General features: G+C 41.6%; 2 protein-coding genes and 1 long non-coding RNA gene across 14 annotated transcripts in view; 1 reads left to right on the top strand and 2 right to left on the bottom strand.

The window, feature by feature from the left end:
• The first annotated feature begins 378 nt into the window (after positions 1-378).
• On the top strand, positions 379-20,786 carry CLCC1 (chloride channel CLIC like 1). Of its 9 annotated transcripts, none has more exons than XM_081194430.1 (15): positions 379-556; positions 1,020-1,094; positions 1,906-2,035; positions 3,506-3,640; positions 5,873-5,992; positions 7,425-7,535; positions 9,259-9,480; positions 10,355-10,495; positions 11,325-11,418; positions 13,492-13,589; positions 13,680-13,826; positions 14,613-14,945; positions 16,729-16,788; positions 18,059-18,319; positions 20,452-20,786. In XM_081194430.1, exons 4-15 carry the CDS (start codon positions 3,506-3,508, stop codon positions 20,479-20,481), a joined length of 1,752 nt encoding a protein of 583 aa, XP_081050556.1. In that variant the 5' UTR covers positions 379-556; positions 1,020-1,094; positions 1,906-2,035; the 3' UTR covers positions 20,482-20,786. The 9 variants fall into 9 exon arrangements, with proteins under 9 accessions (XP_081050556.1, XP_081050554.1, XP_081050552.1 ...); XM_081194428.1 differs by having other exon boundaries at positions 1,842-2,035; XM_081194426.1 differs by having other exon boundaries at positions 964-1,094.
• Positions 11,678-14,731, bottom strand: LOC308587169. The gene is made up of 3 exons (XR_014008257.1): positions 14,594-14,731; positions 13,963-14,077; positions 11,678-12,360 (listed from the first exon to the last, which is right to left on the bottom strand). It is a non-coding gene; the product is annotated as an uncharacterized lncRNA (long non-coding RNA).
• Positions 20,787-21,325: 539 nt separating the features above from the next.
• Positions 21,326-27,742, bottom strand: part of GPSM2 (G protein signaling modulator 2) — a 36,211-nt gene continuing 29,794 nt past the window's right edge. For 3 of the 4 annotated variants that reach the window (XM_081194397.1, XM_081194396.1, XM_081194398.1), the window contains 4 exons: positions 26,035-26,208; positions 25,384-25,534; positions 25,077-25,294; positions 21,326-21,922 (listed from right to left, as the gene is read on the bottom strand). In XM_081194397.1, the coding sequence (XP_081050523.1) occupies positions 21,755-21,922; positions 25,077-25,294; positions 25,384-25,534; positions 26,035-26,208 (711 nt within the window). In that variant the 3' untranslated portion in view covers positions 21,326-21,754. The remainder of the gene's footprint in view (positions 21,923-25,076; positions 25,295-25,383; positions 25,535-26,034; positions 26,209-27,742) is intronic. The other variant, XM_081194399.1, reaches the window with a different exon arrangement.

Genomic DNA, 27,742 nt, shown 5'->3' with positions numbered 1-27,742 from the left:
TCATCTAGTCCAACCCCCTTACAATGTAGGTATCTCAACAGGCGGTCCCCCATCCAATTTGAAACCACACCGGACCCTGCTTAGTTTTGCAAATGGGCTAAGCACTGTTACTGCTGCAATAAAAGTAAAACCTATCAGTTTAAGACCAAAAGCACTCTACTTCGAAATAAGATGCGATGCCTTTGCCTCTGCACTCTGGCGAGAAGAACTGCCCTCTCTTTTGCAGCACCACCCCGCGCGCATCTCGTCGAGACAAGAAACCCCCGCCGAGCTAAACGGATATAAACTTAAGCATCCCAACCTCGCCACCGCCCTATCAGGCGGCTATCAGAGCGCCCGCGGCAGGCGAGCCAAGTCGACCGCCGATCGAGAGGCGCGAGCGAAGGAAGCCACCGAACGCCGAGCGCCAGGCCGAGGCGGATGACGGCCGAGCTCGCGGATCCGAGGAAGCGCGGTTGAGCTGTGGCCGCCGGAAGTTGCGAGGGTCTGTTGCCTTGGTTCGCTTGTTTTTAAAAGCGCGAGGAACCGTTGGCGGTTGGCGAAGCGAATCCCTCAGGTGGTGCGCGCGCGCTGCTAATGCGGCGGAGGGGGAGGGGTTGTGTGTTCGTTGGTTGTGGGCGTGGTGGTTTCCTCAGTTTTCCTCCGTCCGTCGCCTCTTTCCCTCAGGCGGAGACGTCCCGCCAGCCAGTGGTCGTGGCCTCGGTTCTCCTTCTGTCGTTCTCCCCGCTCCCTTCGGGCCTGGATGACGAGGCATTTTCCCTCTCCAGGGTTGCCGTTCCGCCTTCCCCTTTTCATTCACCCCCCAAGACGGTTGCACGGCGTCTAATGCGGGCGAGAAGCGTTTTCCCTCTCAGGAAGGCATTTTCAAAGCAGCAGCTTTCCCTTTCGGTGGCCGTGGCCAACCCTATCAATGGTGTGGGGGGAGGAAAAGACAAATCCCCGTGACCCGTGCTATTTTTCTAGAAAAAGAGGAACCGGAAATCCCTAAGAACGCCTCCTTTGTTCTCTTATAATGGCAGTGGTGCCCACCTGAGAGGTGCCGGAGTTGAGTTCGGGCGAGTTCTGGCTGAAAAAGCCCTGCCTGTGACCCAAAGGTATGTGGGGGGTTTTTTGAAGGGGGAGGGGAGTAAATAACAAAAGAATCTGGGTGCCTGGATTCAAAATGCGGGGTTAAATTCACTCCCAAGAGGCAGAGGCATAGCTGGGCTCCCTTGCGCTCTGGGATCCCCCCAATCCCTTGCGCTCTGATGGCCAGACTGGGGAGAGCCCCCCCCCGGCAAGGCTGTTGCGATGGCTCCCACTCGGAGCCAGAGTAGAGAGGTGCATTTTTTTGTATCCGCCCCGCCCCGAACTGTGCCCTTAGCGTGGTCCAACCTGACCAACCCCCTAGCTATGTCCCTGCTAGCAGGAGAGAGCCCCCAGTAGCAGAGTTTAAATTAACAAAAGTCAAGCAGCTCTATAGCTTTATGTTGTTAGACCCTTTTATCTTATTTAGCCTGCTTGCAAACAGCATTCTTTCTACCCATCTTGCAGCGAACTGACTGCATGCTATTAAGTAAGTTTAAAATGTGTTGCTTACAAAGGTCAGAGTTTCATTCATTTATCCAAGCAGCAGCAAAGAGAACGCAGGCAGAATACTAGTGGGTAGAAAATACAGAAAGATAGCTTCAAACACCTGCTCTAAGCTTGGAACTTAGGCACAATCTTCTTTGGTCAGTTACATGGCTGAGTCTAGGAACAGACATCTCTGGTCTTAATGCCTTCATGCACTTATGCATAGTTATGTTTGACTGCAGTTAATTCTCTACCAAAGGCTTATCTCTACTTGTTTGAACCCCCAGTTGCTGTGACCTGGGAACGATGAGTGGGGAGAATGCTGCTGTTATGCTCAGCTTCTGCTTTCAGGCTTCCCACAGACCTTCTGATTGTTGGCTGCTGCAAAAACAGACCTGATCTAGCAGGCTCTTCTGTTCTTGTGCAGCGTTGAAATGTGGAGGACTGCCAGCAGCATAGTACACTGCCCATATTTAGACAGGTAGGCAGGAGTGTGTGCAGATAAGAGGGGGTATGAGGTTGCTATACAATAAGGAAAATAGAAATACTGTCTTTCATTTCTTTGACACAAAACTTGCAAATCTTTTTGAGAACCAAAAATGCTGCTGTAAACAAATAATGTGTTTGTGTGCAGAGAAGTCTCGGTGGAATTCTTTTTTTAATGCCAGCCAGACTTTCTTAGAAAGTTGTCTAGCAAGTGGCACACTAGTAAAGGAGTTATAAGTTGTTATATTTCACCCAGAACCCTGTAAATGTGGTGTTAAGTTTCCCAACTGATGTCTGGCCTAGGTTTTGAACATGTCCCACCCTATATATGCATCATAGAAACTTAGAGTTGGAAAACACCCAAGGGTCATCTAGTCCAACCCCCTGCAATGGAGGAATCTCAGCTAAAGCATCCATGACAGATAGCCATCCAACCTCTGCTTAAAAACCTCCAAGGAAGGACAGTCCACCACCCCTTGTGGGAGTCTGTTCCACTGTTGAACAGCTCTTACTATCAAAAAGATTTTCCAGATGTTTAGTTGGAATCTCCTTTCTTGTAACTTGAAGCCATTGCCTCAAGTCCTACCCTCAAGAGCAGGAGAAAACAAGCGTGCTCTCTCTTCCATGTGATGGCCCTTAAGTCTCCTACAGTCATACCTCGGGATAAATGTACTTCAAGTTAAGTATTTTTGGGTTGCACTCTGCGGCGACCCGCAGAGTAACAAAGTGCGCTACTTCCGGGTTCCGCTGCACGCACATGCGCAGACGGTCAAAATGGCATCACGCGCGGAAGCAGCAACGCGCAGATGTGGGTTGTGTTCGCTTCAGGGTGCGAACGGGGCTCCGGAATGGATCCCATTTGCATCCCAAGGTACCACTGTATTTTTTAAACTGTGGGTGGATATTGGTATCATTCTTTGAATGGCACTAATAGGTCTATGAAACTCCTAGCAGTCAATGGGAAGACTGGGTTTTGTTTTTAAAAACTTATCAGTGGTCAGGCTTGGGTAATATGAGTTAAGTTTAACTGCAGCTTAATACAGCTTGCTTTTATCAGATTTGCCTTTGTCCATACATATGCCAGAGTTTCACAACCATGATTTAGAGTAAAGTTTACTAGACTTTATGACCATCATTTGAGTGTGCAACCTCAGACTTCCACACGTACTAGTTAATCTAATCTGATGTTCATGTAAAATTATTCTGCAGATCAAGTTTTTGAAGGTGTTTGGAAACTAAGCGGGTAGAATTTAATGGGGACTGTAAGAGATAACTTTATATGTCACTCTCGAGTTACTTGCATAAAGGATAGGGTGCAAGTTTAACAAGTAAATTAAGTTATATTTCTGTGTTCCTTAACTAGAGTAACCAGATGACGTAGGCAAATTACCTACGTCACTAAATAGTTCAATTTGTCCCAGAGGATTTTGATTCTGCTAAAACCATCAATTGTGTTTTGTGACAGATGATGCTAGCTCCTTTGATACTGTGTGTAATCCTGCTGATAGGAGGTAGCGAAACTCAAAATGATGACTGGATTGATCCAACAGACATGCTGAACTATGATGCAGCTTCAGGAACCATGAGAAAGCCTGATAAGGTACACATTTTGAATTTGAGTTGCTGTTCAGTAAATGGTTTAGTTGATGCCCTTTAAAGAACCTGTTCACCATGGATGTCTGGATTGCCTCCCTTACAGAACACATACTGCAACAAATTAATATTAATAAACCTAGAGTTGAGCATTGTTTTTTCTTACTGGAACGATTCCATTCTGTCCTAATGATCAACTGATTAGTTGATAGGGGTGTCTTACTGAGCTCTGATTGCATCTTTAGATTCAAACAGAGTAATTACAAAAAAGGGATTGGAAGGAAGTAATAGTTGGTTGAAGGCTGCCAAATACTCTTCCACATTTCATTGTTATTTTCTTTTCCATTTGTTTTTGAAAAAAATATAATCCCTGAGTGCTCTCAGTTGTACATGTAGCACCATGTGGACAGGAGGGCTTGGGACAGTTCTCTGTGCACATCCTCTCTTGAGTGCACAGATTGTGGTTTTGAAGGGGATACTGGGCAGCTTCTGCTGGAATGGGACTCCCAGTGAATATGGGAAACTCATGGCTAATAAAAGCGAGCCGGGAAGGGCTGGGCGATGGGCTCTGCGGGGTGGTGAATGCTTCCCTCTGTGAGGGAGCCTTCCCAGACCCGCTGAAAGAGGCGGTCATTAAACTTCTTCTTAAAAAAAACATCCTTAGACCCAGCCGATATGGCCAACTATTGCCCAGCCTCAAATCTTCCATTCTTGGGCAAGGTGATTGAGCAGGTGGTTGCTGAACAACTCCAAGCACGCCTGGAGGATGCGGACCATTTGGGTCCCTTCCGGTCGGGATTCAGGCCTCATCATGGGACTGAAACTGTCTTGGTTGCGCTGGTCGATGATCTCCGGCGGGCTAGGGACAGGTGAAAGTTGTTTCCTAGTTCTGCTGGATCACTCAGCGGTCTTTGATACTATCGACCATGACATCCTTCTGGACCGTCTAGAGGAGCTGGGAGCTGGGGGCACTGTTATACAGTGGTTCCACTCCTCCCTCCTGGGCCGTGTCCAGAAAGTGGTGTTGGGGGATGAGTGTTCAGACCCCTGGGCTCTCACTTGTGGGGTACCTCAGGGTTCCATCCTCTCTCTCATGTTTTTTAACATCTACATGAAGCCGCTGGGAGAGATCATCAGGGGGTTTGGGCTGGGTGTTCATCAGTATGCGGATGATACCCAGCTCTACCTCTCTTTCAAATCGGAACCAGTGAAGGCGGTGAAGGTCCTGTGTGAGTGCCTGGAGGCAGTTGGAGGATGGATGGCGGCTAACAGATTGAGGTTGAATCCTGACAAGACAGAAATACTGTTTTGGGGGGACAGGGGGAGGGCAGGTGTGGAGGATTCCCTGGTCCTGAATGGGGTAACTGTGCCCCTGAAGAGGCCTGGGAGTCATTTTGGACTCACAGCTGTCCATGGAGGCACAGGTCAATTCTGTGTCCAGGGCAGCTGTCTACCAGCTTCATTTGGTACGCAGGCTGAGACCTTACCTGCCTACAGACTGTGTCGCAAGAGCTCTGATTATCTCCTGCTTGGACTACTGCAATGCGCTATACATGGGGCTACCTTTGAAGGTGACCGAAAAACTACAATTAATCCAGAATGCGGCAACTAGACTGGTGACTGGGAGCAGCCACCGAGACCACATAACATCGGTCTTGAAAGACCTACATTGGCTTCCAGTACGTTTCCAAGCACAATTCAAAGTGTTGGTGCTGATCTTTAAAGCCCTAAACGGCCTCGGTCCGCTATACCTGAAGGAGCGTCTCCACCCCCTTCTGGCGGTTCCCTTACTGGTAGTGGCACTCACCCTGTGGAATGTCCTTCCATCAGATGTCAAGGAAATAAACAACTATCTGACTTTTAGAAGACATCTGAAGGCAGCCCTGTTTAGGGAAGTTTGGGCAGGGTATAAATCATAAATTACTATATTATGAAACTTGCATCGCGCCAGTTTGATTTACACAAAGTACCAGTGAGCTGAGAACCCAGTAAATGAGAGGGAAAATACATATTTGGTTAGCATGTTTATACTACAAACAATGTAATTAGTTAAATTGTTTTGTTAGTATTATTTCTTGTTCATGCATTCAGCAGCAATGAGTAACAAATTTTGTTGAGTTCTCTCTTTTCTCTCTTTACTCCTTTTCCAATAAATATGCAAAATGAAGCAACCATATTGATATGAGATTTCCAATCTATAAATTACAGTAGAAAGATTAAGAAATGCCTATGATTACAGCTGCTGCAGGTGAACCAGGATGATTCTGAAGATAAGAAAGTTCCCCAAAAATCAGTGGTAAAAGAAAATATTGTGGATGTTTCCATGTGCCAAAAGCAACTTGATTCTTTAATTCTTAAGGTTTGTTTGCATGTATGATACTTCATATTTAATATATTACTTTATGAAAATATTGTTTACATATTCTTTTCATAAATTCAGATCTTGTTGGTCTATCACCTTCACAGAAATATATTCCTGGGTAAGCATTCATATTGATAGGTGGTGGTAAGAATCAATACTCTTAATTAACTATTTGGTCCACAATCTGGTTTTATTAAAACCAGTCAGTTTCATTGTTGACATCAACAGGTGCAGATTTGTATGTTTACAGCACAATCATCTGCACGACTGCATACAAGTCAGTCCCATGGAGTTAACTGAGACTTAACTCCAGGTAAATGTGGGATTGCAGTATTGGTGCCTGCAAGGCAGTATTTGTTATTGTATTATTAGCTACTATGTGTAGAGTGTTGAGCTACTATGAAGATCTACCACAACAGCCCCTGTATATGCAAAAGATTAGATGTAGAAACATAGACTGTTTCTTGGGACATTGACCTTTGTTTATAATAGGCATGTATAGTTTTTGACCCACCAAGCCAAACCTGGCTCACCAGCTATATATCATAAGCTGCCAGTTGTTTGATAACTCTGTATTTCAGCAGACATCAAAAGCAAGCAGCTCATTATGATCCTGTTAGGTGCCATTCTTAGCTGATGGACTGCATTTGGCATGATGGGTCACAAGTTTCATTTTTAAAATAGGTTTCAATACATGTCTGGAGTCAAATCTCTTGAACATAAACAGATCTTGAACTGTGTTTTGGGGATGCTTTCAGCAAGTAGATTTCAATTATTAAAGGCCAGAGTGCCTCTGCAGTCAATGGACCTTAGCCTACATGTGAACATTAGCCTACGTGTTAGTCTAATCAATATACACACTACAGTGGTACCTTGGTTTGCAACCGCTTTGGATTACAACCATTTGGATTACAACCACGTCAAACCTGGAAGTGTGTGTCCCTTTTTTTGGATTACAAACATTGGGGGGGGGGGGGAAGGCCCCATTGGTGAAAGCATGCCTTGGGTTACAACCTGTTTTGGTTTACAACTGGACCTCCAGAATGGATTGTGGTTGTAAACCAAGGTACCACTGTATAATGGATTATTGCTTGGCTAAGGCATTGTCTGGCCACAGTATACATATTACAGTGGTACCTTGGGTGAAGTACTTAATTCGTTCCGGAGGTCTGTTCATAACCTGAAACTGTTCTTAACCTGAAGCACCACTTTAGCTAATGGGGCCTCCTGCTGCTGCCGCACTGCCGGAGCACGATTTCTGTTCTCATCCTGAAGCAAAGTTCTTAACCTGAGGTACTATTTCTGGGTTAGCAGAGTCTGTAACCTGAAGCGTATTTAACCTGAAGCGTATGTAACCCGAAGTACCACTGTATATACTACATGAATTAAGATTGGTAAAATGTGATCTTGAAACACTTTATATTTGCAGCTTGAAGAATATGAAAAGAAAGATAAAGCCAAGTTATATGAAAACAATAGCATCCATGTTTTTAAGAGATATTTGAAGAAGATTTTAATTGAAGCTGGAAGACTTGGTCTTGTGAGTGTCTGAATAAGCCAACATTCTTATTGCTGTATACATTTGCTCATTTAAAGATTAAAATGTATTCTTAGCAGCACATTCACTGATAAGATAGTAAGTATGTCATAGAACCCAACCATGTATTTATTCTTTTTTTCCCTTTTACTTTGCTTTCATGTGACTAACAAGTAATCTTACATAAAACATGAAAACATCCTATATTCATGGATAAGATGGGTTTGGTTCTGTAGTCTTATATAGACTTTGTCTTGGGCAAAGTCTCTTAGAGGTGCCTTGGGGGTGAATGTCGTCCCCCCCAAAGGTGTTCCTGTCTGGCCCTCAGGATTCTTCCCAGGCAATGCTTCCTTCCCAGGCCACACCCCTCCCCAACACTGCTGTATCCTTTCCTCAAGTGCTTTGGCTTAACTCAGCTGTCTCATTGAGCTGTGTTAATGCTGCTTACATGCGTGCCTGCCTGCTTGCTTGCTTGCTTGGATGGTGGAGAGATATGTATAAACCTCTTAATGTAGCCAACTGTAAAAAGGTTAAGAGTCGTATCTGTTGCTCTACAGTACCTACTTTTTGCCTCAAACCTTACCTACCACTGCCATGCAGTCCCCAGAAGGTTGCCCAGGAGGAATGCTGCCCTTGGGCACTGGGGTTGGTTTTTTGGTGGGTTGTTGGTTTTTGTTGTTGGTTTTTGTGTGTTTTTGTTGTTGTTGGTTTTTGTAATAAACCCTTGGATCTAGGACTTCTATAACTACAGTATTAGGTTTGATATATGATTTTCACAGAACTCCCATCTTCTGTTGGTACTGTATATACATCAACAGCTTTACCTGTGAATCTGGGTAATAGGTTTGAGTAGGGCCAGCCCAGCCATGAGGTAAGGTGAGGCGACTGCCTCACACGACAAGATCCACAAAGGCAGCACATCTGGCCTGCAAGGAATGCATTACCTGCTATTGCCGATGTAGATCTTCACTTGCCCCTTCTTCCTTGGCAGAGCAGGGGGCGACATCATTTTGTGGTTTGTCTTAGGTGCCAAAATGTATTGGGCTTGCCCTGGTTTTGAGACTAGAGTAGGTGAATGTATACTTAGAAAATATTAAGCAGAGAAATCCTAATTACAGTGGTGCCTCGCAAGACGAAATTAATTCGTTCCGCAAGTTTTGCCGTCTAGCGAATTTTTCGTCTTGCGAAGCACGGTTTTAACGGTTTAACAAAGTCGCAAGACGTTTTCGTCTTGCGAAGCAAGCCCATAGGGAAATTCGTCTTGCGAGGCAAATCGCAAACGGAAAAACCTTTCGTCTAGCGAGTTTTTTGTCTTGCGAGGCATTCGTCTTGCGAGGTACCACTGTATTGTATTATTTGACAGACTAGTCCTTGTACAGCGACTTACATGCATTTAACTTGTGCGCATTCAGCTTTACATGCTTGGCAAAATATATTTTTTTTAATGGAAGGGGGGGAGAAAGCATCTGGAGAAAAAGACTAACAGTCCCACCCACCATTGAACCCAATGTGTTTTCACTATACATAATTTTGGCTATAGGCGTAATCCCTAGAACATAACCTCCACATAAACTGTATAAGAATTCTTTGCTCTTTGACTTCGTCACTACAGCAGTCAGTTTGATTTAGTAAGGCTCTGCTTAGCTATGATTAACAGTCAGATTACTTTGTTATTATCTGCAAGAAATGTCAGTTTCCAATTCAACTGTGTTGCCTTGTTTTTTAGCCTGATGATAACACTGGAGATGTGCATTATGATGCTGAGATCATCCTTACAAGGCAGACATTTAATGAAATCAACAGGTTCCTTAATGAAGAGGGCTGGAAATCAGCTGCTTTGGATGATGCACTCAGTGATGTTCTGATTAACTTTAGGCATCATGATGCTGAAGTTTGGAAATGGAAGTTTGAGGACACATTTGGGGCTGATGCATATAATGTCTTTATGGTGAGATAATTTTTCTGCAGTAAGGTGTTTTTCTACAGCCAATATAGTCATGGGTACCTCGCTTGCACCAGACAGAAAAAGATAAAACTTATATGCAGTGCTTTATCCCACTGAAGGCTGAGTATATATCTTTTAATGTTTTCAGGCAGCAGTAGTAGGTCAGGACTTCTTAATTTGTGATCCAAATTTCAGCCCACAACCATGACTGCTTTCCTACCATGAGTTCAGCACCACATTTATGTCTAGGTGTGCAAAAATAAAGGGATATGAATCAGTTCAAAATCTGTAGCATTGTCTTGAGTGCAGCTTCATGGGGTATGTACTGCAAAAGTCTAAAGTAAATTTGTTTGTTGCATTTATACCCCACCTTTTTCTCCATGGAGGTCAAGGTGTTACACATTGTTTACCCCTTCTTCAATCCCCACAACAACCCTGTAAGGTAGGTTAGGCTGAGAGAGGTAGTGAGTGGCCTGAGATCCACCAGTGCGCTTCATGCCAAGTGATTATTTGAATGGCATCTGTTTAAATTTCAGTTCACATTTGGCTGCCATCAAGCTATTGTAAATGAAAAAAAGTTATAGCTGTTAGAATATAAGGGTTAATAAATGTTCACCAACATGATAAGGGCTCCACATTGTTCAGTTTTACTTCAAGTAACCAAGATGAGGCTGCTGCCGCCCCACCCCATGATCCCTTTAATGCATACTGCTCATGATTCCCTCAAGCAGAAGCTGAATGGAAGATTTGTCTATTATCAGATAAATGCTAAAAATGCTTCAATGCTAAAAATGTAGGTTCCTCCCATTTTAAATAGTCTTGGCTTTTATAATTCTTTTGCAATTAATCTCTCTTTTTATCTCTTGTTTTCTAAAAGGTACTTCTGTGTTTAGTGTGCATTTCAGTAATAGTTGCTACAGAACTATGGACACGCATTGGTTGGTTTACACAGCTAAAACGTGTTTTATTCGTAAGTTTTCTCATCAGTTTTGGGTGGAACTGGATGTACCTATATAAGGTAAACAATTACTAGTGTTTATTAAGTAGTAATGGGGAAGTGGATATCAGTGTGCCCTGAAAATACAGAAAATATTGTGCCACTCACTATTTAGCTCAATAACCTAACAGGGCTCAATATAAACTCAGGCTACCACACTTGCTACCCTTAAAACAAAAAATGTTCTTATCCGGCACATTTTGATATTGATCCAGTAATAATCAGAGGCCATTTTGGAACACTTGTGCAAAACTATTTTAAAATATGTCAGGTTCGTTCTCGTTACAGTCTAGTGAGATTGGCACATTGGTCTTTCCTTCTCCATGATTTACTAGCAGTTCAGTAGTTTTGAACTTTTATTATCCTGTGTGCCAATCTTATAAAATTAACAGTGTGCTGCAGCAGGTCTAATAGACTCTTTCCCCTCTGCTATTTTTCAGTAATTTTATGGCTCAGTCACAGAAAGAAGAGTGCTTGACCTCAGGAGCCATATGTGTGCAATCTGTTTTGAATAATCATATGTTTTAAGAAGTAGACTTTTAATAGCTTTGAATTATTCAGTTTTATTGTATATGAAAGTTGCAGCTGCATTTGGAAGTATATTAGTTGGATTTATTTATATCCTGCTTTTAGAATACAAATCCTACCAAGACAGTTTACAAGTAACATCAAATTGCATTAATACAGTACAAAAAAAAATATCAAAATATTAAGTCATAAGGAATTTCCCACAGGCTCTGTGGAAACAGAGGGCAGTGGGATTTTCATCCACTTTTTAAAAAAAGATTCCAAAATGAAATTGATTTATCAATTTTGTTAAATTGTTAAAATCCTTTTGTTTCTGTTGTAGGTAGCCTTTGCTCAGCATCAAGCTGAAGTGGCAAAAATGGGAAAATTTGATACTGTATGTGCTGAGAAGATCCGCTGGAGTGATGGTCTAATAGGTGAGCTGTTTTTGTTTTGCTTGCTAACTTTCCATGTCAGATTTCCTTCTCGGTAGTGGCGCCCGCCCTGTGGAACTCCCTCCCATCAGATGGCAAGGAAATAAACAACTATCTGACTTTTAGAAGACATCTGAAGGCAGTCCTGTTTAGGGAAGTTTTTAATGTTTGATGTTTTGTCGCTTTGTTATTATTATTATTAATATTCTGTTGGGAGATGCCCAGAGTGGCTGAGGAAACCCACCCAGATTGGGGGGGGGGTGTTAAATAATTTTTTGTTTGTTTGATTGATTGATTTAGTAAACATTTAAGCTTATTTTTAAGATTGGCTCTAAACCAAATCTGGAGTGGAGTACCTAAGACGGTTGGATTGCTCCTTGTATGCCTCCTTCCAGCAACTCCTGCTTCCAAGCTGTTGCCAAACATTTTGTTTTCCTTTGGACCACATTAGTGAGCCTGAGAGCAGGGTTTTGTCTAGACAGTCAAGGACTTCCATACACATTGCTCAGGCTTGTGTTCCGGCAAGGCCACTTCAGTGCTGCTAATGCAGAGATTTGGCTTCACACCCTGGCGGCACACTCCATTGTCTCTCGAGACAGATGCCAACAACACATTTCTGATATTGCTGATTTTACTCTCTGAGTCACTTCTTTCTTGTGCCAATATAATGATTCAAACATAATTATTCCTGAAATATTGCCTGTATATTCAAGCATTTCAGCTTACTTAGTTGGACTGTGTCATTCATACAGCTGGCTCACTGATAATCTTCTGAAATGAATCTCTTTCCTGGTGGTAGATTCATTTAATGTAATTGTCTTTGAACAAGTCAGGTAGATGTGCTCCTTGAAATATCTACAGAAGACATATTGTCTGCTTGTTGTTGAGCCCAAACTAGTTTTTTTGGCGATAGACTAGGGTCTGGGAATCAGGTCTGCTGAACATCTAAAAAAATGACAGAGAAAGGCATTTTAGTGGGATGAAGGGGAATGAAGACAAGAATACTGGAGAAGTTCAGCATCACCCTTGGCCTTTTCAGCCCAGTGCACTCTTCTAGTGCTGCTGCTAAACCAAATAGCCATTTGGGAGGAGAACTGAGTCTGATAATCTAGGTTAGCAAACTTCTAAAAACTTCTAAAAACCTTTCTCTCCTACACCTCCCATTGTAGGCTAGGAGAAAAGGGCATGAGGAAGAGAATACAGAGGGAAAGTAACAAGTTTCTCTGTATCTGTTACATTTTACTTATGTACCTAATCAGAACAAAACAGGACTAAAAGCAAATAAATAGGACTATTTGGTAGCAGACCAAGGTATGGATACTTCCTCCTCCTGAGGAAAGAAAGTGCCATTTGCCATTTGCTATTTGCTACATTGCTTACCTAAAAAGGTAAAGGTAAAGGACCTCTGACAGTTAAGTCCAGACGCGAACGACTCTGGGGTTGCGACGCTCATCTTGCTTTACTCTGAGGGAGCTGACGTTTGTCCGCAGAGCATTTTTCCGGGTCATGTGGGCAGCATGACTAAGCCGCTTCTGGCGAAACCAGAGCAGCGCATGGAAACGCCGTTTACCTTCCTGCCAGGGTGGTACCTATTCATGTACCTGCACTTTGACGTGCTTTCGAACTGCTAGGTTGGCAGGAGCTGGGACCGAACAACAGGAGCTCACCCCGTTGCGGGAATTCAAACCACCGACCTTCCGATCAGCAAGCCCAAGGTTCAGTGGTTTATACCACAGAGCCCAAATACCAATCTGGCAGGTTGGGGTGGGTGTGTTCCGTTCTGCAAATTGTGCTTCAGCCATGTCTTCTACTCAAGACTGGGCTTATCCCCAGTTTAGCAAATATACTTTAAAATACCCTGAGTGTTGCTGTAAATATTAGAAAATCATTTCCTTCCAGATCTTGTATCATTTCTTTTGATAAGACAAGTATAGTTAAGTGTTTACGCCCTTCTCACTGTCTATATATGACTTCTTATTACACACTGAAAACATCTAGTTATTTATTCATCCTTACAGCCAAAATATACTTGCTTTTTCATGGTTAGTTGTATGACTTGTTGCTTTTTAACTATAGAATGGTTTAGAAGCTCGATGACGTTCCAAGATGATCCTTGTCAAAAGTATTATGAAACCGTATTAGTAAATCCTATTTGGCTTGTTCCTCCAACAAAGGTATTCTCTTTTTCTAACTGAGTCATTTGTATTTTGTTTGATTCTGACAGCTTCACTATCATTCTAATTTTACTTTCTGTCTGGTTTTAGGCATTGGCTGTTACATTTACCAATTTTGTAACGGAGCCATTGAAGCACATAGGTCAAGGAATTGGTGAATTTATTAAAGCACTCATGAAAGAGATTCCATTGCTGCTACATATCCCAGTGCTGGTGATCATAGCAATAGCAGTTTTGGTATGTACATGCACAGAAACATGAGGGATTCAATACTGCACACATGGATTAGAAATTGTGAAAGTAGATACAGCTAACAATGGATTTGCTCAACAACACCAGTAAGACTGAAGTAAGGGTACAATTAGCTACTTACCTGTGAGTGATAGACAAGGTAGTTCCAGAAATAACATCTTAGTTCTAGCACAGTTGTTCCACCTCCTTGTGCAAGAAGAGGCAGCTGTGATTGTATATTGATGCTCTTTCTAGTCCTAAGAAGGAAGTGTTAGAGGATAAGGAAGACTTAACTTGTTGACATCTGCAGCTAATACTTTGGGACATAAATAGCAATTTATTTTTCAAGGATAGTATAATCTTTCTCCCATACTGAAGTATTCTAGAACACAAAGAAACAAATTATCCATATTTAAAGATTTATGAAATAGAAAATTGGATTTTTTAACATGCATGCCACAGCAGTGGTACATAATTTGGCATTTTCTGTTAGGTGGACTGACTAAAAGTAATACTCATTTGTAAAGCTCTATTCTTATATGAATATAAGTAAGTCCAAGAATTTGATTCTCTGTTATATAGGGCAGTTACAGAAATACTATTTCCACTATGTCTGACTAAGAATAGTTGATAATGAAGAAAATCTCTTGAAAAAATTATCTTATTTTAATGAATATATAGGAACACAGATCTTGAGCCTATTTTCAAAACAGAACAATGTAAAAACCTGTGTTAAAAGGAGGAGTGGAAACAAAGTTTGTCAGAGTACTTACAAGGGTGTCTCTTCTGTAGGGTTTCTGCTTTGGGGCTGGAAGCTCAGTGAATGCGCTAAGGATGTTAAGCTACTCAGACAAGCGGCCACCTCCAGCACTTCCTCCAACAGATGAACAGCCGCCTGTACTTCCCCCAAGGGGCAAACAGTCACCTCCTGCACTCCCCCCAAGGGGCAAACAGCCACCTCCTGCACTTCCTCCAAGGACCAGAGCAATACAAGAACAAATGCTACATCTGCAGCCAAATGACGCAGGTGAAAATGGTGTCAACATTATAGAAAATATGGAAAATACATACAATATTTACTCCATCAAGAGAGGACCTTATGACAGAGGAGATGCTTCAGTAAAGGTAATATTTAGGTTTTGCAATCAGGTGATGTGCTATATATATATATATTGTTGTCCAGCAGCCTCCCAGACCAAGCAAGCAAGTCTCTGGCATTGTGTTGTAGAACCTAGGACTATTTCCATACTGAAACTGCTCTTGCTGCTCTGACTCAGGACTTCATGCGATGAAAGAAGCTAGATGCTGGCTAGAGCACAAATGGTGGAAGTCCCACTTCAAAGATTACTAAACCTGTGCTAAAGCACATAATTGTGCCTGCTGTGGAAACGAAAGTGGCAAAGAAAGTGAGCTAGATGCCATGATTGATGCAGTCCTAAGTGAAGTTTCCATCAAGCCACATTTTGTGGGATCATTTTCAGTTTTTGCAGCCGGATGGCATTGACAGGGTGCTTGTGAGTCTGCACCCAAAAAGATGCCCTTTGGACCATTTTCGTTCATGGCTGGTTAAAGCTAGCTCGAGGGGTGTAACTAGATAGGATCTTGGTGTGATGAATGCATCTCTGCCTGAGGAGGTTATGCCAGACATCTTGAAGAAGGTAATAGTATAGTCATTCCTGGAAAAAACCACCCTGGATCTGTGGTATTTAACAACTGCCCAATCACAAATACTTCCTTGAGTGTTATGGTGACGCAGCTATAGGCGTGTCTGGAGAAATCGGGTTATCCAGATCCTTTTTAATCTCGTTCATGCCCAGGTTTGGAACTGAATCTGCCTTGGTTGCTCTAATGGATGACCTCTGTTGGGAAAGGGACAAAGGGAAGCATGACCCTGTTGCTCTTAACTCTTGTCAGCTTTCGATACCATTAACCATGGTATCCTGCTGGACCCATCTACAGGAGATTAGTATCAGTTCCGGTTAGTGAGCGGTTCCGGTCTTATTTCCAGAGGCAGTTCCAGAGGGTATCACTGGATGAGTTCTCCTTGGCCCCTTGTGTTTTGAGGTATGGGTGCCACAGGACACTTTGTCTCCAGTGCTATTTATCATCTACATTAACCTGTTGGGAATGGTCATTAGGAATTTTGGACCAAGCTGTCATAAGTACATTGATGTTGCCTAATTCTGTTTCTATGCAACTCCTGACTTGAGAATGGTAAAAAAAAAAGGCTGTTGTCTGGTGTCTGGATGTAGTGGTGGACTGGATAAGGACTAATAAACTGAGCCTGAATCCTAGCAAAATGGAAGCTCTGTGGATGAGTAGTTCCTGGGTCCAGGAAGTTGGTAATTTGCATGACCTGGACAGGGCCGGAAGGGCTAGCCAATATGTTCTCTCCTGTTTGAGAACTATACTCTTAGGAGATGTATATGGGAATTTAACAATTCAGTTTGGAATCTTTATTGCAAATAATGAGGAAAAAGAACTCAATTTTCTATAGTTATTAACACAGGAGGTTTAATCTGCATTAAGAACAATTCTTGACAGGCACCTCAACTACCAACTAGGGATGCACTAATTTCATAACTGCTTTCTAAAAAACACCTTAACACAATTTTCACATAAGAGTATCAAAAACAGCAAATAAATTTAAAGCAAGACTAAAATCCTAACAAAATAGACACTCATGGTAAAGACCCATTTATCCAGCTGCGAAAGCCAGTTGGAGCAAAACCGTTTTCAGTTGTTTTAATGCACGGAACTGGCATTATTAAAATGCGTTAGGTTTAATAAGATGTATAGTGCACTTAAAGATGTCTACTCAGAATCAGTCTCATTCAGTTCAGTGAGACCTAGCTGGGGGTTTGTAGCCTTAATTATTTAATGACCTTGATTCATCTTGTTTTTTCAGTCTTCAGAAGAAGTAAATTCACAAACAGAAGCAGAAAAAAAGAACAGTGAAGACCGTCCTGTAAGTTGATAGATAATATGTTGGGCGGGGTATTAAATAAAATGTCTTAAGAAAAACACTTAATTCCTAGTATGTTTGAATATCAAATTGATATTATATTTTTACTTAATGGATGTTTTAGACTGTTATAAGAAACTTTTTATAAGAAACTTTTTTCCCCTGGGTGTTGGATGTCTCTTGTAGCTTGAAGTCTGGAAGCCCTATGACAGAACAGATTTTGTCAGACCTCACTTTGCCTCACAATCTGATATTTTCATTGTGCCATGATGTTAGACTATTCAAAAAAGGGAATAGCATGCATTTGCGTAGCTGGTTGTACAATGGAAAGTAGAAAATAATATGTTCAACTGTGTCTGGCACATTCAAAAAACACCCACAATGTCTCAGCTATCTTTCCCTCTCAGCTATTAGCTTATGGACTCCTCCTCCTCCTTACCCAACTGAATGGGCTTGGTACTCTTTGAATATTCACAGGGCTGTCAAGATACATACATAGAATGAACACATTCAAGCAAACAAGCACACTATTTCCCTCTTTTCACCTGAGCACTTTAGGCAATAAGGTTTCTAATTCCAGCAGTGCTCGATGGATCAAAGCCTGTATTTCATTGGTTTATGAGGCACTACACATTTCTATACCAGGGCTGCAGCTTTCTCCATAAACGCCCCATTCATAAAATATGGCAAGCAGCCATGTTGTCCACACGTAAAACTTGTACTTATCACTACGAATTAGACCCGTTTGTTTCAGAGGAGGTAGCTTTTGCAAGAAAGAGACTGCAACAAGCCATCCCTCATATGTAGAAAGCCACGTTGCTCTCCCATCCACATTACACCCACGGGAGAAAGTAATGTTGTCTTTGCATAGAAGGTTGTTCTCATTGAGAGTCATTTGTGTCCCCTTTAGTGGTTTTTCTTTGCTCTTTGTTCTGTTTCTGTGCATCAGAGGGTCTTACTGAGCTCACAGAATAGAACGGAGGTATGACAAAATCTGTTGTTGCAGGGTTTAGAGATAATGGCCAAATTTCACTTAAGATACATATACCCAAAGAGGACCACCTTTCACAGTAAAACCGTTACTAAAATAACAGATTGAGATACCCCATTAAGGCCGCAATCCTATATCCAGTTTTCTGAGACTAAGCCCCATTGAACTCAGTGAAACTTACTTCTGAGAATATATGTATGGGATTGCACTGTTCGTATTTTTTGTTGGTTTTTGATGACCTAATATTGTTCCACAAATTCAGTGATATGTTACTTCTTGCAGAGTGGATTAGATACTAAACCAGGTGATCAAGCTACTGATAGAATAGAGAACAGCACAGATCAAAGCCTGGTTGAACTGGACAGACCTAGCCACATACAAGAATTTACAAGAGGCAATGAAGATGAAACAAAATGTAACTTTAAAGAGGACAGGAGTGTGCAGCAAGAAGTTCCGGATATAACAGGATGTAAGAAGAAAGAGAGCCACTCATGTGAATTAGAAGAACCCACAGAGAAGATTGTAGAACATTTGAGCTTTACTGTAAGTTTTAACATATAGTATATTTTGTGTATTACAGAAAGGGGATGTACCCCTCAGCCAATTCTGCCTTTCCTAGTGAGGTAGCATTGTTGAGCAAACACAGAAGTCTTTCCCTTGTCTGCCTGCTGCAGAGGCTGGAAAGACCTGCACAGAAATGCCAACAAAGAAGCAGTTTGAGGACTTGCTTTATTATCTGCCAGTTTGAGAATAACAATGTTACATTCTAGGCTGGATAATCTTGCCTACACTCAAACAGGGTTTGGAGATTTAAGAATGCACTCTCTTGCCTTATTTCAGCTATTTATATAACCATTTAAAAAGCTCGGTAATGCAGGCAGATTTATTTATCAAATTCAGAGAATGTAAGAATGTGTCAAATCTGAGTTGAAGTCTTAAATCATTTAGGTATCTGATTCCTACTAGAATCAAGCTTAGTAGACAAATGCTGTTTTATTCAGACTTAAAATCAAAGGATTATATCCAACTAAATTCTACTTAAGAGTAGTCCAATTAAAATGAATGGATCTAACTTGAGTATCATGATCTTTGAGTTGTACTATATTGAATATTTAATAACTTAAAGGAAGAGTAAATTCTTTACTGAACCAGTTGGAGCATGCAGACTGAAATGCCCAAGCCACTTCCTTAGCATTAGACACATGCTATATTTGAATTGTAGAACAAATGATTTGAAGATAAGAGTAATAAAAGACATAGTAGAGACAAACTAAATGTGAAAATTAGCATAGGCAAGATGTTCAGGGTAAGTGTTTTTAGTACTGTGAAACTTGAGCATCCAATTTGCGCTGTTGGTTGAGGATCTAAGAGTATTATTTTAATTAAATTTTATACTGCACTTAATCCACAGATCACAGGGCAGTTCATAGCCAAAAAATACAAAATTAAAACCCAAAATACAGTGGTACCTTGGGTTAAGTACTTAATTTGTTCTGGAGGTCCGTACTTAACCTGAAACTTTTCTTAACCCGAAGCACCACTTTAGCTAATGGGGCCTCCCGCTGCTGCCGCGCAGCCGGAGCATAATTTCTGTTCTCATCCTGAAGCAAAGTTCTTAACCTGAAGCACTATTTCTGGGTTAGCTGAGTCTGTAACCTGAAGCGTATGTAACCTGAGGTACCACTGTATATTAAAAAAAACAGGAACAAAAACAAATCAGTAGCCCCATTCCCAGTGCTCATATTCAACAACTTTCTGTAGTACAGTGGTGCCCCGCAAGACGAATGCCTCGCAAGACGGAAAACCTGCTAGACGAAAAGGTTTTCCGTTTTTGAGCTGCTTCGCAAGACGATTTTCCCTATGGGCTTGCTTTGCAAGACGAAAGCGTCTTGCAAGTGTTCCGATTTTTTTTCGCTCCCCCCCTTTTTCTAAGCCGCTAATAGCCTTTTAGCCGCTAATCCGCTAAGCCTTTAATAGCCGCCAAACCGCTAATAGCGCTAATCCGCTAATAGGGTTGCTTCACAAGACGAAAAAACCGCTAGACGAAGAGACTCGCAGAACGGATTAATTTCGTCTTGCGAGGCACCACTGTACTGGATGTATTAGATGGCAACCTTATGACCCAGTTCTGTTCATATTTACTTGAGAACAAGCCCTACTAAGTTTGAGTAATGGTGCATAGGATTAGTTAGATTCTTTGGTAAAAACAGCTGCCTAGAACGATTTGCCCAAGTGTGTTTAATGAGACTGACAGCATTCTTTAAATAGCAGCATCTTGGCCATGGTGGAAGTTGATATTAAGCTGAAGAGAGCAGCAATGTTCTGCTTCAGTTTCCATTACCAATTCTCACCAAAACTCATTTCCCAATGTAGAGTTTAAATTGCATGTGTGCAAACATAAATGCATCTGGAGTGGAGGGAATAGGGAAGGGCTAGCTAGGGTAATGGTTGGCATAGCAGTGAGCCTTGGCCTCCTATACATTTCAAAACAATGGCACTGTAGTCTGTGTTTGAAGATGTCATAGTTTTATCCTCCTACCATTACAAAAAGTACCAGGATAGTGGTTTTGCCCTTTAAGATTACTAAATATTTGACTCCACACTGGAACAGAAATTAGAAATAATCTGAAAGGTTGTGGCTTGTATGCTTCTCATTTAAATCTTCTCATTTACAGGAACAAAAACAGAGGAACACTGCTTCCTGACAGACCTCCTTATACCAGGGAAATGATTTTTTTAAATGCCTCTGCTAACCAACAAATGTTCGTGAATCTACTTTTGTCAGTTTTCATTCTTATAGAACTTCTTTGCATATTAGGTATCAGGGCACATAAATTATATTTATGAAGCACCTTTGTTTCCATACAACAACTTCAACACATTTTAAAAACATTTAATGAGAAAATAATGTAATTCGAAAAGGGACTCTACTGGTAAAATGCTTTTAAAATTTGTGCTAAGTTTTTTGTAGTTAATATTTGCCAACAAAATAAACTCCTACAAAATGTTACTAATGAAATTTCTTTTATATTCATATCTGTAAAAGCTGTTATTTAGGTTCAACAGGAGAACTTTTATTTAGCTGTGACTTTCCCCTACCCCAAGATCAAGAACTAATTTTTACCAGGTGTCATGTTTTTGCATGAAGAAGGCTTGAACATTGCTTGGAAAAGGAATGTTGGTTCATACCCAAGTTCATGTTCTTCAAAGGTAGGAGAATAACCTCGAGTGGGTTGCTCTTCCCAGTCCCTCAAGGAGACAGGACCATGCAAAGCAAGCTCTCTGACAGAGAAAGCACATCTTCAGCCATGACAGTCCTGCAATCTAGCCCCCACCCCACCCACCAAAAAACAAAACAAAAACCCAATAACAGGCAGGAAATAATGGAAGGCTTCTCTTAACAAATGGGAGCAACAAATAACTAGAATAGCTGAAAAAACTCCAGGGTGGGTAGGAGATAGGACCTTACCACAAAAGGAACTTATCTGACTTAAGAACCAACGGCATTCTCTTTGGATCAGTTCATTTACTTACAGACAAAACAACAGGTTTTGCTAGTATGAAAATATTTATTTTTCTCGTGTGTGTGGTTTTTTTAAAAAAAAACAATGTAATACTTGTCAATTGTTTTGGAACATTTTATACTTCTTAGATGTTAGAAAAACTTTTGAGGTTAAGTCTAGAGTTTTCCTATTACATAATTTTAGCTGGATTTTTTCCCATAAGCTCATGTGAAAAGTACCGTTAAACACTAAACCATACGAAACAAAAAAATATTTACAGAGAGAAAATTGAAACAGTGCTCTATAGAGCTTTTTACAAACATTTTTAGATATGTTTTTTTCAAGCTGTGGCAGCAGTAACTGTACCATAAACTTTTTCCCTTAAAGGCATTGTTTCCTGTATTATTTAAAAGAAAGGAATTCCAGTATTACACAATCCATCTGTTTCTCTTCGGTGTGCTTTTGAAGAAGTCCATTAATTGGAATTTGCCCTCTTCAAATCAGAGGGTAGAAAGACTCTCTGTTCATCCATTCTCTTCCCTTGGGATCGCAAAATAAGGCTAAAAAAATCTTCATCAGGTACAGTTGGTCCTTTTGTGATGATTGGTGGTGGTGCACATCTCTGATCCTCTAGTCTAGAGCCCTAAAATCAAAACAAAGTAGGATAGGAGTTACAGCTAAAATCCACTGTTTAATTATTCCACAGTTCAATTCATCCTGTTTGCCCATGTTAAACCTATTAAAAGTAGTAACATTCACATTTTGGCAGAATATTGTCAGCCATGATTTCCTGTCCTTTCCCAGCAGAAACAGCATATATACATTGTGTGGTTCTGATTGAAATACTCAGAGAAGCAGTAATATAGCACAACTATGTCTGTTCCTCCAGTCACAAAGGAAGAAAAGAATTGTGGGGTTTTTTGATTTGGTAACATGGTGAAAGATGTTGGCCAAATTGAAGCTGGTTAAAAGATTTTGTAGACCAAAATCCTGGAAAAACTATTTTACTTCCACAGCAAATACACTAGGAAAGCAAGTGCTAGAAACATTTGGAAAATCTTAAGTGATAGGATATGCGTTTTTGAACATGTCAGTATGCTATTCTCCATGGTTACTGTTGGATAACAATGTGGTGAGTTCTTGTTCTCATTCTTTTTATTGGTTTTTCACATATAATAAATACAAAGTACAATAGCAGCTTGCCTGTCATTTTGGGGGGTGGGGGTGGGCTTAAAATTGGAAATATTGCTTAGAACAAGTTAGTGATGCATATTAAAGTCTCTAATCCAGTAACTCTCTGCCAATGTTTCCATGGGTGTGGGGAGGTTGTCTCGATGCAGCATCTGTCGTACAAGAGAAGAATGGATGCCAGCTAGAAGAATAAAGGACTCATCTGGCATCTTGTCACACTTCCCAGCCAGAGCAGTGAACTCCACCCAAGTGTGTACCATGAATGGATGCAGAGGCCTTAGCCCAGATTAGAGAGGAACACCTTTCAGGTATGCATGAGCATATACTTCAAAGTCAGCTAACACAACATGAACCCATTTTAAGAATACTGAAGGATTAGCTAACATATTGTACCTTTCATGATAGGAAAAGTGTGACACAAGAACAAAATAGTTTTAAATTTTCCTAATCTATCGTATTTTTCACTCCATAAGACACACTTTTTTCCTCTTAAAAACTAAGGGGAAGTGTCTGTGCGTCTTATGGAGCGAATGTGTGGTCCCTGGGGCTGGGGGACCCGGGCTTCAGCTCTGGGAGCAATGGGAAGGCTGCGCGCAGCCTGTCTGCTGCTCCGTGAGCTGCTCTTTGGGGCTGGGGGGGGACCCGAGCTTCCCCCGCCAGCCCCGACAAGTTCCTTAGCAGCTCTGGGGTAGCCCACGAAGCCTCCGCAGGGCAGCAGGGAGCCTTCATCCCGCTGCCCCGCAGAGCACAGCTATCCCTGGCTTTGGGGGGAGGTGGGGGAAGGGACAGAGCGAGGCTCTCTCACCTCCCACAAAAGCCCCCAAGAGCCAGCGTGTCTGACGGGCTGCCCTTCTCCCTCCTTGGGAAAAAGCCCACAAGCGCCGCACACACGCTCCATGCGGCTCTAGAAAGGGAGTGCTGAGCAGAGCCTGGGATGCATACAGGCTCTGCTCAGCGCTCCCTTTAAATAATTTTTTTTCCTTGAATTCCCCCTCTAAAAACTAGGTGCACCTTAATGGTCAGGTGCGCCTTATGGAGCGAAAAATACGGTATATTTTAACCATCTCTTCCTACTAGACCCTTAGTCTATGAGCTCTTTCTTTGGAATAAATAGTTATGCCATGGAAAGACTCTAGAGCTTCTTTTGCATTTTGTCCTTATGAAGTCAGAGCACTTTATAAGCAAACTGGGTAATTCAGTTTTTATCTAATCTCCAAGGCCCTTCAAGCCTCCTTCACTATATTATCTTCTTATAAATGTTATGTTAGCCACTCCTTCACCTTGTCAAGAAATGTGTCTGCAAATATTTTGCACATTTTAGGTAATTTAATAACATCACTTGCTTTATAGTAAACTTTATTCCAACTGAAATAAATTTTTCTCCTTGCACAGGATTCACAGCTAGTTGTCAGGTTTTCAATATTACAATAAGCTGCACTGACCCCAGCCCACAAGGGAGGGAGCAGAGGCAGTTTCACCTCACAGGACTGGGGTCAATGCAGCTTGTTCCCAGTGCTGGGGGAGGAGTAAGTCCCTCCAGCCCCAACACCTGGTGCGCTGCCCATCTGGGGGGGGGGGGCACAAAGGCTTTACCCCCCCCCAGCTGACCAAGCCCCATGTCCCTCCAGCTCACGGGGCACTTTTTTGTACTGCATTGCCCCATAAGACCCCTCATCTGACTTCCTTCGCCCTGGTGAGTGGGGTCTGTCTTTCCTCCCAAGGTGGTGGGTGACCCTGGGAGTAAAGATGCAGTGCACTGGTTGGGCCGGGAGAAAGAGATAACCTGCCAAGGCGGCACTGTGCCAAGGTGCCTGCCTCACCACTACCTTGGCATGCGTGGGCTACCTCTTTTGGGGTGCACAGCTGCCTGCCCCTCAGCAGACAAAATCTAGCAGAGCAGCCACCACGTCTCTGCCTTGTGGGGGCTCCCTTAGACTTCTCCGCTGCAGGGCAGGCAGCCCAAGGGAGGAACAAGCTAGCTTGTCCTCAATTGTACGATGGCCAGAGTGCAATGGTGGCTTCACCTGGTGGTATATTGCGTGTGAAACTGCCTCCAGTGCCCGGCTCCAGTTTGTTTTTCCTTTGGCACACTGGTGGTCTAGCCCTCATACCGGTCCTGGACCGATGTATTGATATAGAAAAGTCCTTTTGATCCAGGCTTTTAAAACAAAATCCTAGTGACATGTATAGTCATTTCAACAGGGAGAAAAAAATGAGATAAGAAATCTGCAATTGTGAGGGTCAGGCAAAGTCTGTTCAGAAGCTGAGAAATGTGCAGAGGGCTGTTTTCTCAAGTCAGAGCATGTTCTGCTTATTTCTCATCCAACCAACATTAGATTGTTTATAAATCCAGTAAGTTGAGTTCCTTATTCCTTACAGCATTTTGGCAAGCCATTTGATTTTAAGAATATATCTGAGGGTGACTCACCACGAGCTTTGTTTAAAATGCTAAGATTTATCAGAGAGCATTCATTAACTTTTTAAATCGAAAAAAACAGTAAGAACCCACTGAAACCAGATGTCACCATCATGCTGCATAAAGTTTATTTCCTCCTGGCCTTCACAAAACATGACATACTATGTAGAGCACCATTTACAAGACTTACCTGATATTTTATCAAAATGTCAAAGAAGTCATCATCTGGTTCACTATTGCTACTGGCCATCAAGCGGCCAAGGACCGATTGACTGTTGCGCTGATTAAGATGAAGTCCTGGTAAATCACTGGCATTGGCTCGCTGATCATCTAGACGTCTACTCTGAGAGCTAGCAAGAAGATCTAGAAATTCATCAGTGTGAGGTGAGACCATGGACGTAGAAAAGGCTGCAGAAAGATGAAGAAGAAAATACTTATGCTGCTTTTATTCTATTCTGTCAGAAGGTGGGAATTATACACAATTTAAAATTAGTTACATTTTTTCAATGTTCTTGACGGTGTAGAAGAAGATGTCACTGCCAGTCTGTTCCTGTCCTGGAAACAATACCGTTGATCATCCATTCTGTTGCTCTGAAATCGACTTAGCAAATCAAAGAACCCTTCATCTCCAGGCACATCAGGGCTGTTCTTTTAAGAAGTCAGATAAAAAAAATAGTCAGGCCAAAGTTATACTGGTTACTTTTGAAGACAATAGGAGCAATTTTTTCTCTACCCTTGTTACAAAAAAAGCTATGCACAAATAGCATGGGAAAGAGGGAGGGAAGAAGAGCCTATGAGGTAAAACAACACTTAGGCTAAGACGCTAGCAAGCCAGCACAGTATTTGAGCAGCTGATACAGGTTTTATAATCAAATGTTTAGTTCTCACTCCAACCCAACAAAATTTTCAAATGGATTTTTCCACCCGAATCTTAACCATGCTTATTTAGAAAATATCCACTGAGCTTGATGAGAAGTGCTTCCTAAGAAGTATGCTCAGAATTACCTTCATCATGAGCATTAATCATGATGTTGCTAAGATTTTTTTTTAACTCAAGCAAACAAGTTAAACCAACATGCTTCTAAAAAGGTGTTCAAACTAAAATTTTAAGATTTCTTTCAAGCAATTAAATATTTATCCACAAATACCTTCTGTGAACTTAGTCGGTGGTCAATAGAATTACTAGCATCCTGAAGCACTTTAGAAGATGTGATGTTTTTGTATTTTTTGCCTTTTAATCGATTTACAAAGTGTAGTTTTGCTGAAGGTTTAGGAACTAGTGGTTTCTGTTTGGCCAGAATTTCACTGTTCCAGTCCTGAACCTAGAGAACAAGGGACAATGTATATCAAGAAACTATCCAGAAGAAAGTCTCTCATTCAGACACAAAATACTACCTGCCTTAATTTTCACACTACTAACACTGAAGTGGCTGGTTTAATTTGGGTCAGTATCTCCACAGAGCTTGAAAAATTCAAGTACCTCATATCAAAACAGGAAGAAGCCTGCTATGGCAACAAATCCTACACCCTTGAAGTTCTAAGCAGCCTTCCAAGTTAGAACATTACAAGCGGTATCCACTACAACCTGTATCACTATAATAGACATGAAATTTTGGGCAAGAGGGTGGTCACATTTTCCCAGGGACAAGATACTGCCACTTTTAATGTTTCTTTGTGACACTGCACTACATTCAGGAAAGTAGTATGGATCCCAGGTATTATTTAGCTATGCTAAACTAATTGTCCAGGATAACTTTTTAAGACCTAAAATTAAGTTCATGCAGTGATGCCAATTCCTTCTTCATTATATTAATTGTACATCACTTTCCCCCTGTTTAAATTAGCTCTGCCTCCTTAGATTGTTCCTGAACTACAGATACACACAAGCATTCTGAATTTTTAAATATCCCATTTCTGTGTACAGATCAAGTGCAGCAAAAAGGAGAGACCCCCAGGCAAATGGGGGCGGGGCAGGTGGAGGCACAAGGGGGGGGGGCAGGAAGCAGAAGCAAAGAGGACACAGTGGAACAACAGATGAACTTCTATATTTTTAACTTTTTCTCCTACCCTTTGACTCCCCATGTGTGGAGACTAAGGGTGGTATTCAATGAAGTTTTGCTTGGGGTAGGCCTACTGAAATTAATGGACCAAACTTAACCATGGTCACTAATTTCAATGGGTCTACTATGACTAGAAATAGCACAGGAAACAACCCTAAAAATGTGAACCTGGAATTCATTTTACCCATTTCTCAGCAAAGCTGCTGCTCCTCATAATTTTAAAACAATAAATTTAATGTTAAACATTAAACATTTAATGCTTTTTGCTCCTCCCTGCTGGTAAGCAGGAGCAACAAATCACAACCCTTGGCTTAGTATTCTTTCCAAATCAGGGATCATGTTTTTTGCTCAAAAAACAGGGATCCCTGGATTGAGTGATCTGCACATTGACCATAGAACATTAAGGGTCATTGTGATGTGTGAACCAAACCTTGGAAAGAAATTCAGAACATCAAACTGCACAGAAATCAGTCATCATTCCATCTTGCTTAGGATGTACTTGTGTACCCTTCATTTCCAGTAGCATACCTCAATTACAGAACCAAACATTATTACCGTTCTACTCCTATATCTTCTGTTCTACTCCTATATCTTCTCTCTCTTTCAGTGCTATTTCTGGTATTTCCATGTAGTCATCTTCTGTAAACAATGGCTTAATTTATTTTAAGTACCCACAGTACTCAAGACAAAGGGAAGAAAAATATTTTCTATCCCTGATATGTAGTCAATCAACTAAATCTCTGCTTCAGTTCAGCTGATTTGGTCTTCAGATCATAAACATCAAATACAGCATAAG

The sequence above is a fragment of the Podarcis bocagei genome (assembly GCF_964188305.1).
Source record: "Podarcis bocagei genome assembly, chromosome: 5".
In the NCBI taxonomy this organism is placed as follows: Eukaryota; Metazoa; Chordata; class Lepidosauria; order Squamata; family Lacertidae; genus Podarcis; species Podarcis bocagei.
Note: the sequence above shows the minus strand (reverse complement) of the source record. Positions and strands in the feature narration are given on the sequence as shown.

Bases quoted from the DNA above. Each gene is read 5' to 3' on its own strand.
- CLCC1 (XM_081194430.1), top strand. From the start codon at position 3,506: ATGATGCTAGCTCCTTTGATACTGTGTGTAATCCTGCTGATAGGAGGT. The intron at 7,536-9,258 runs GTGAGTGTCTGA...CTTGTTTTTTAG, and splicing joins AAGCTGGAAGACTTGGTCTT to CCTGATGATAACACTGGAGA. The intron at 13,827-14,612 runs GTATGTACATGC...TCTCTTCTGTAG, and splicing joins TCATAGCAATAGCAGTTTTG to GGTTTCTGCTTTGGGGCTGG.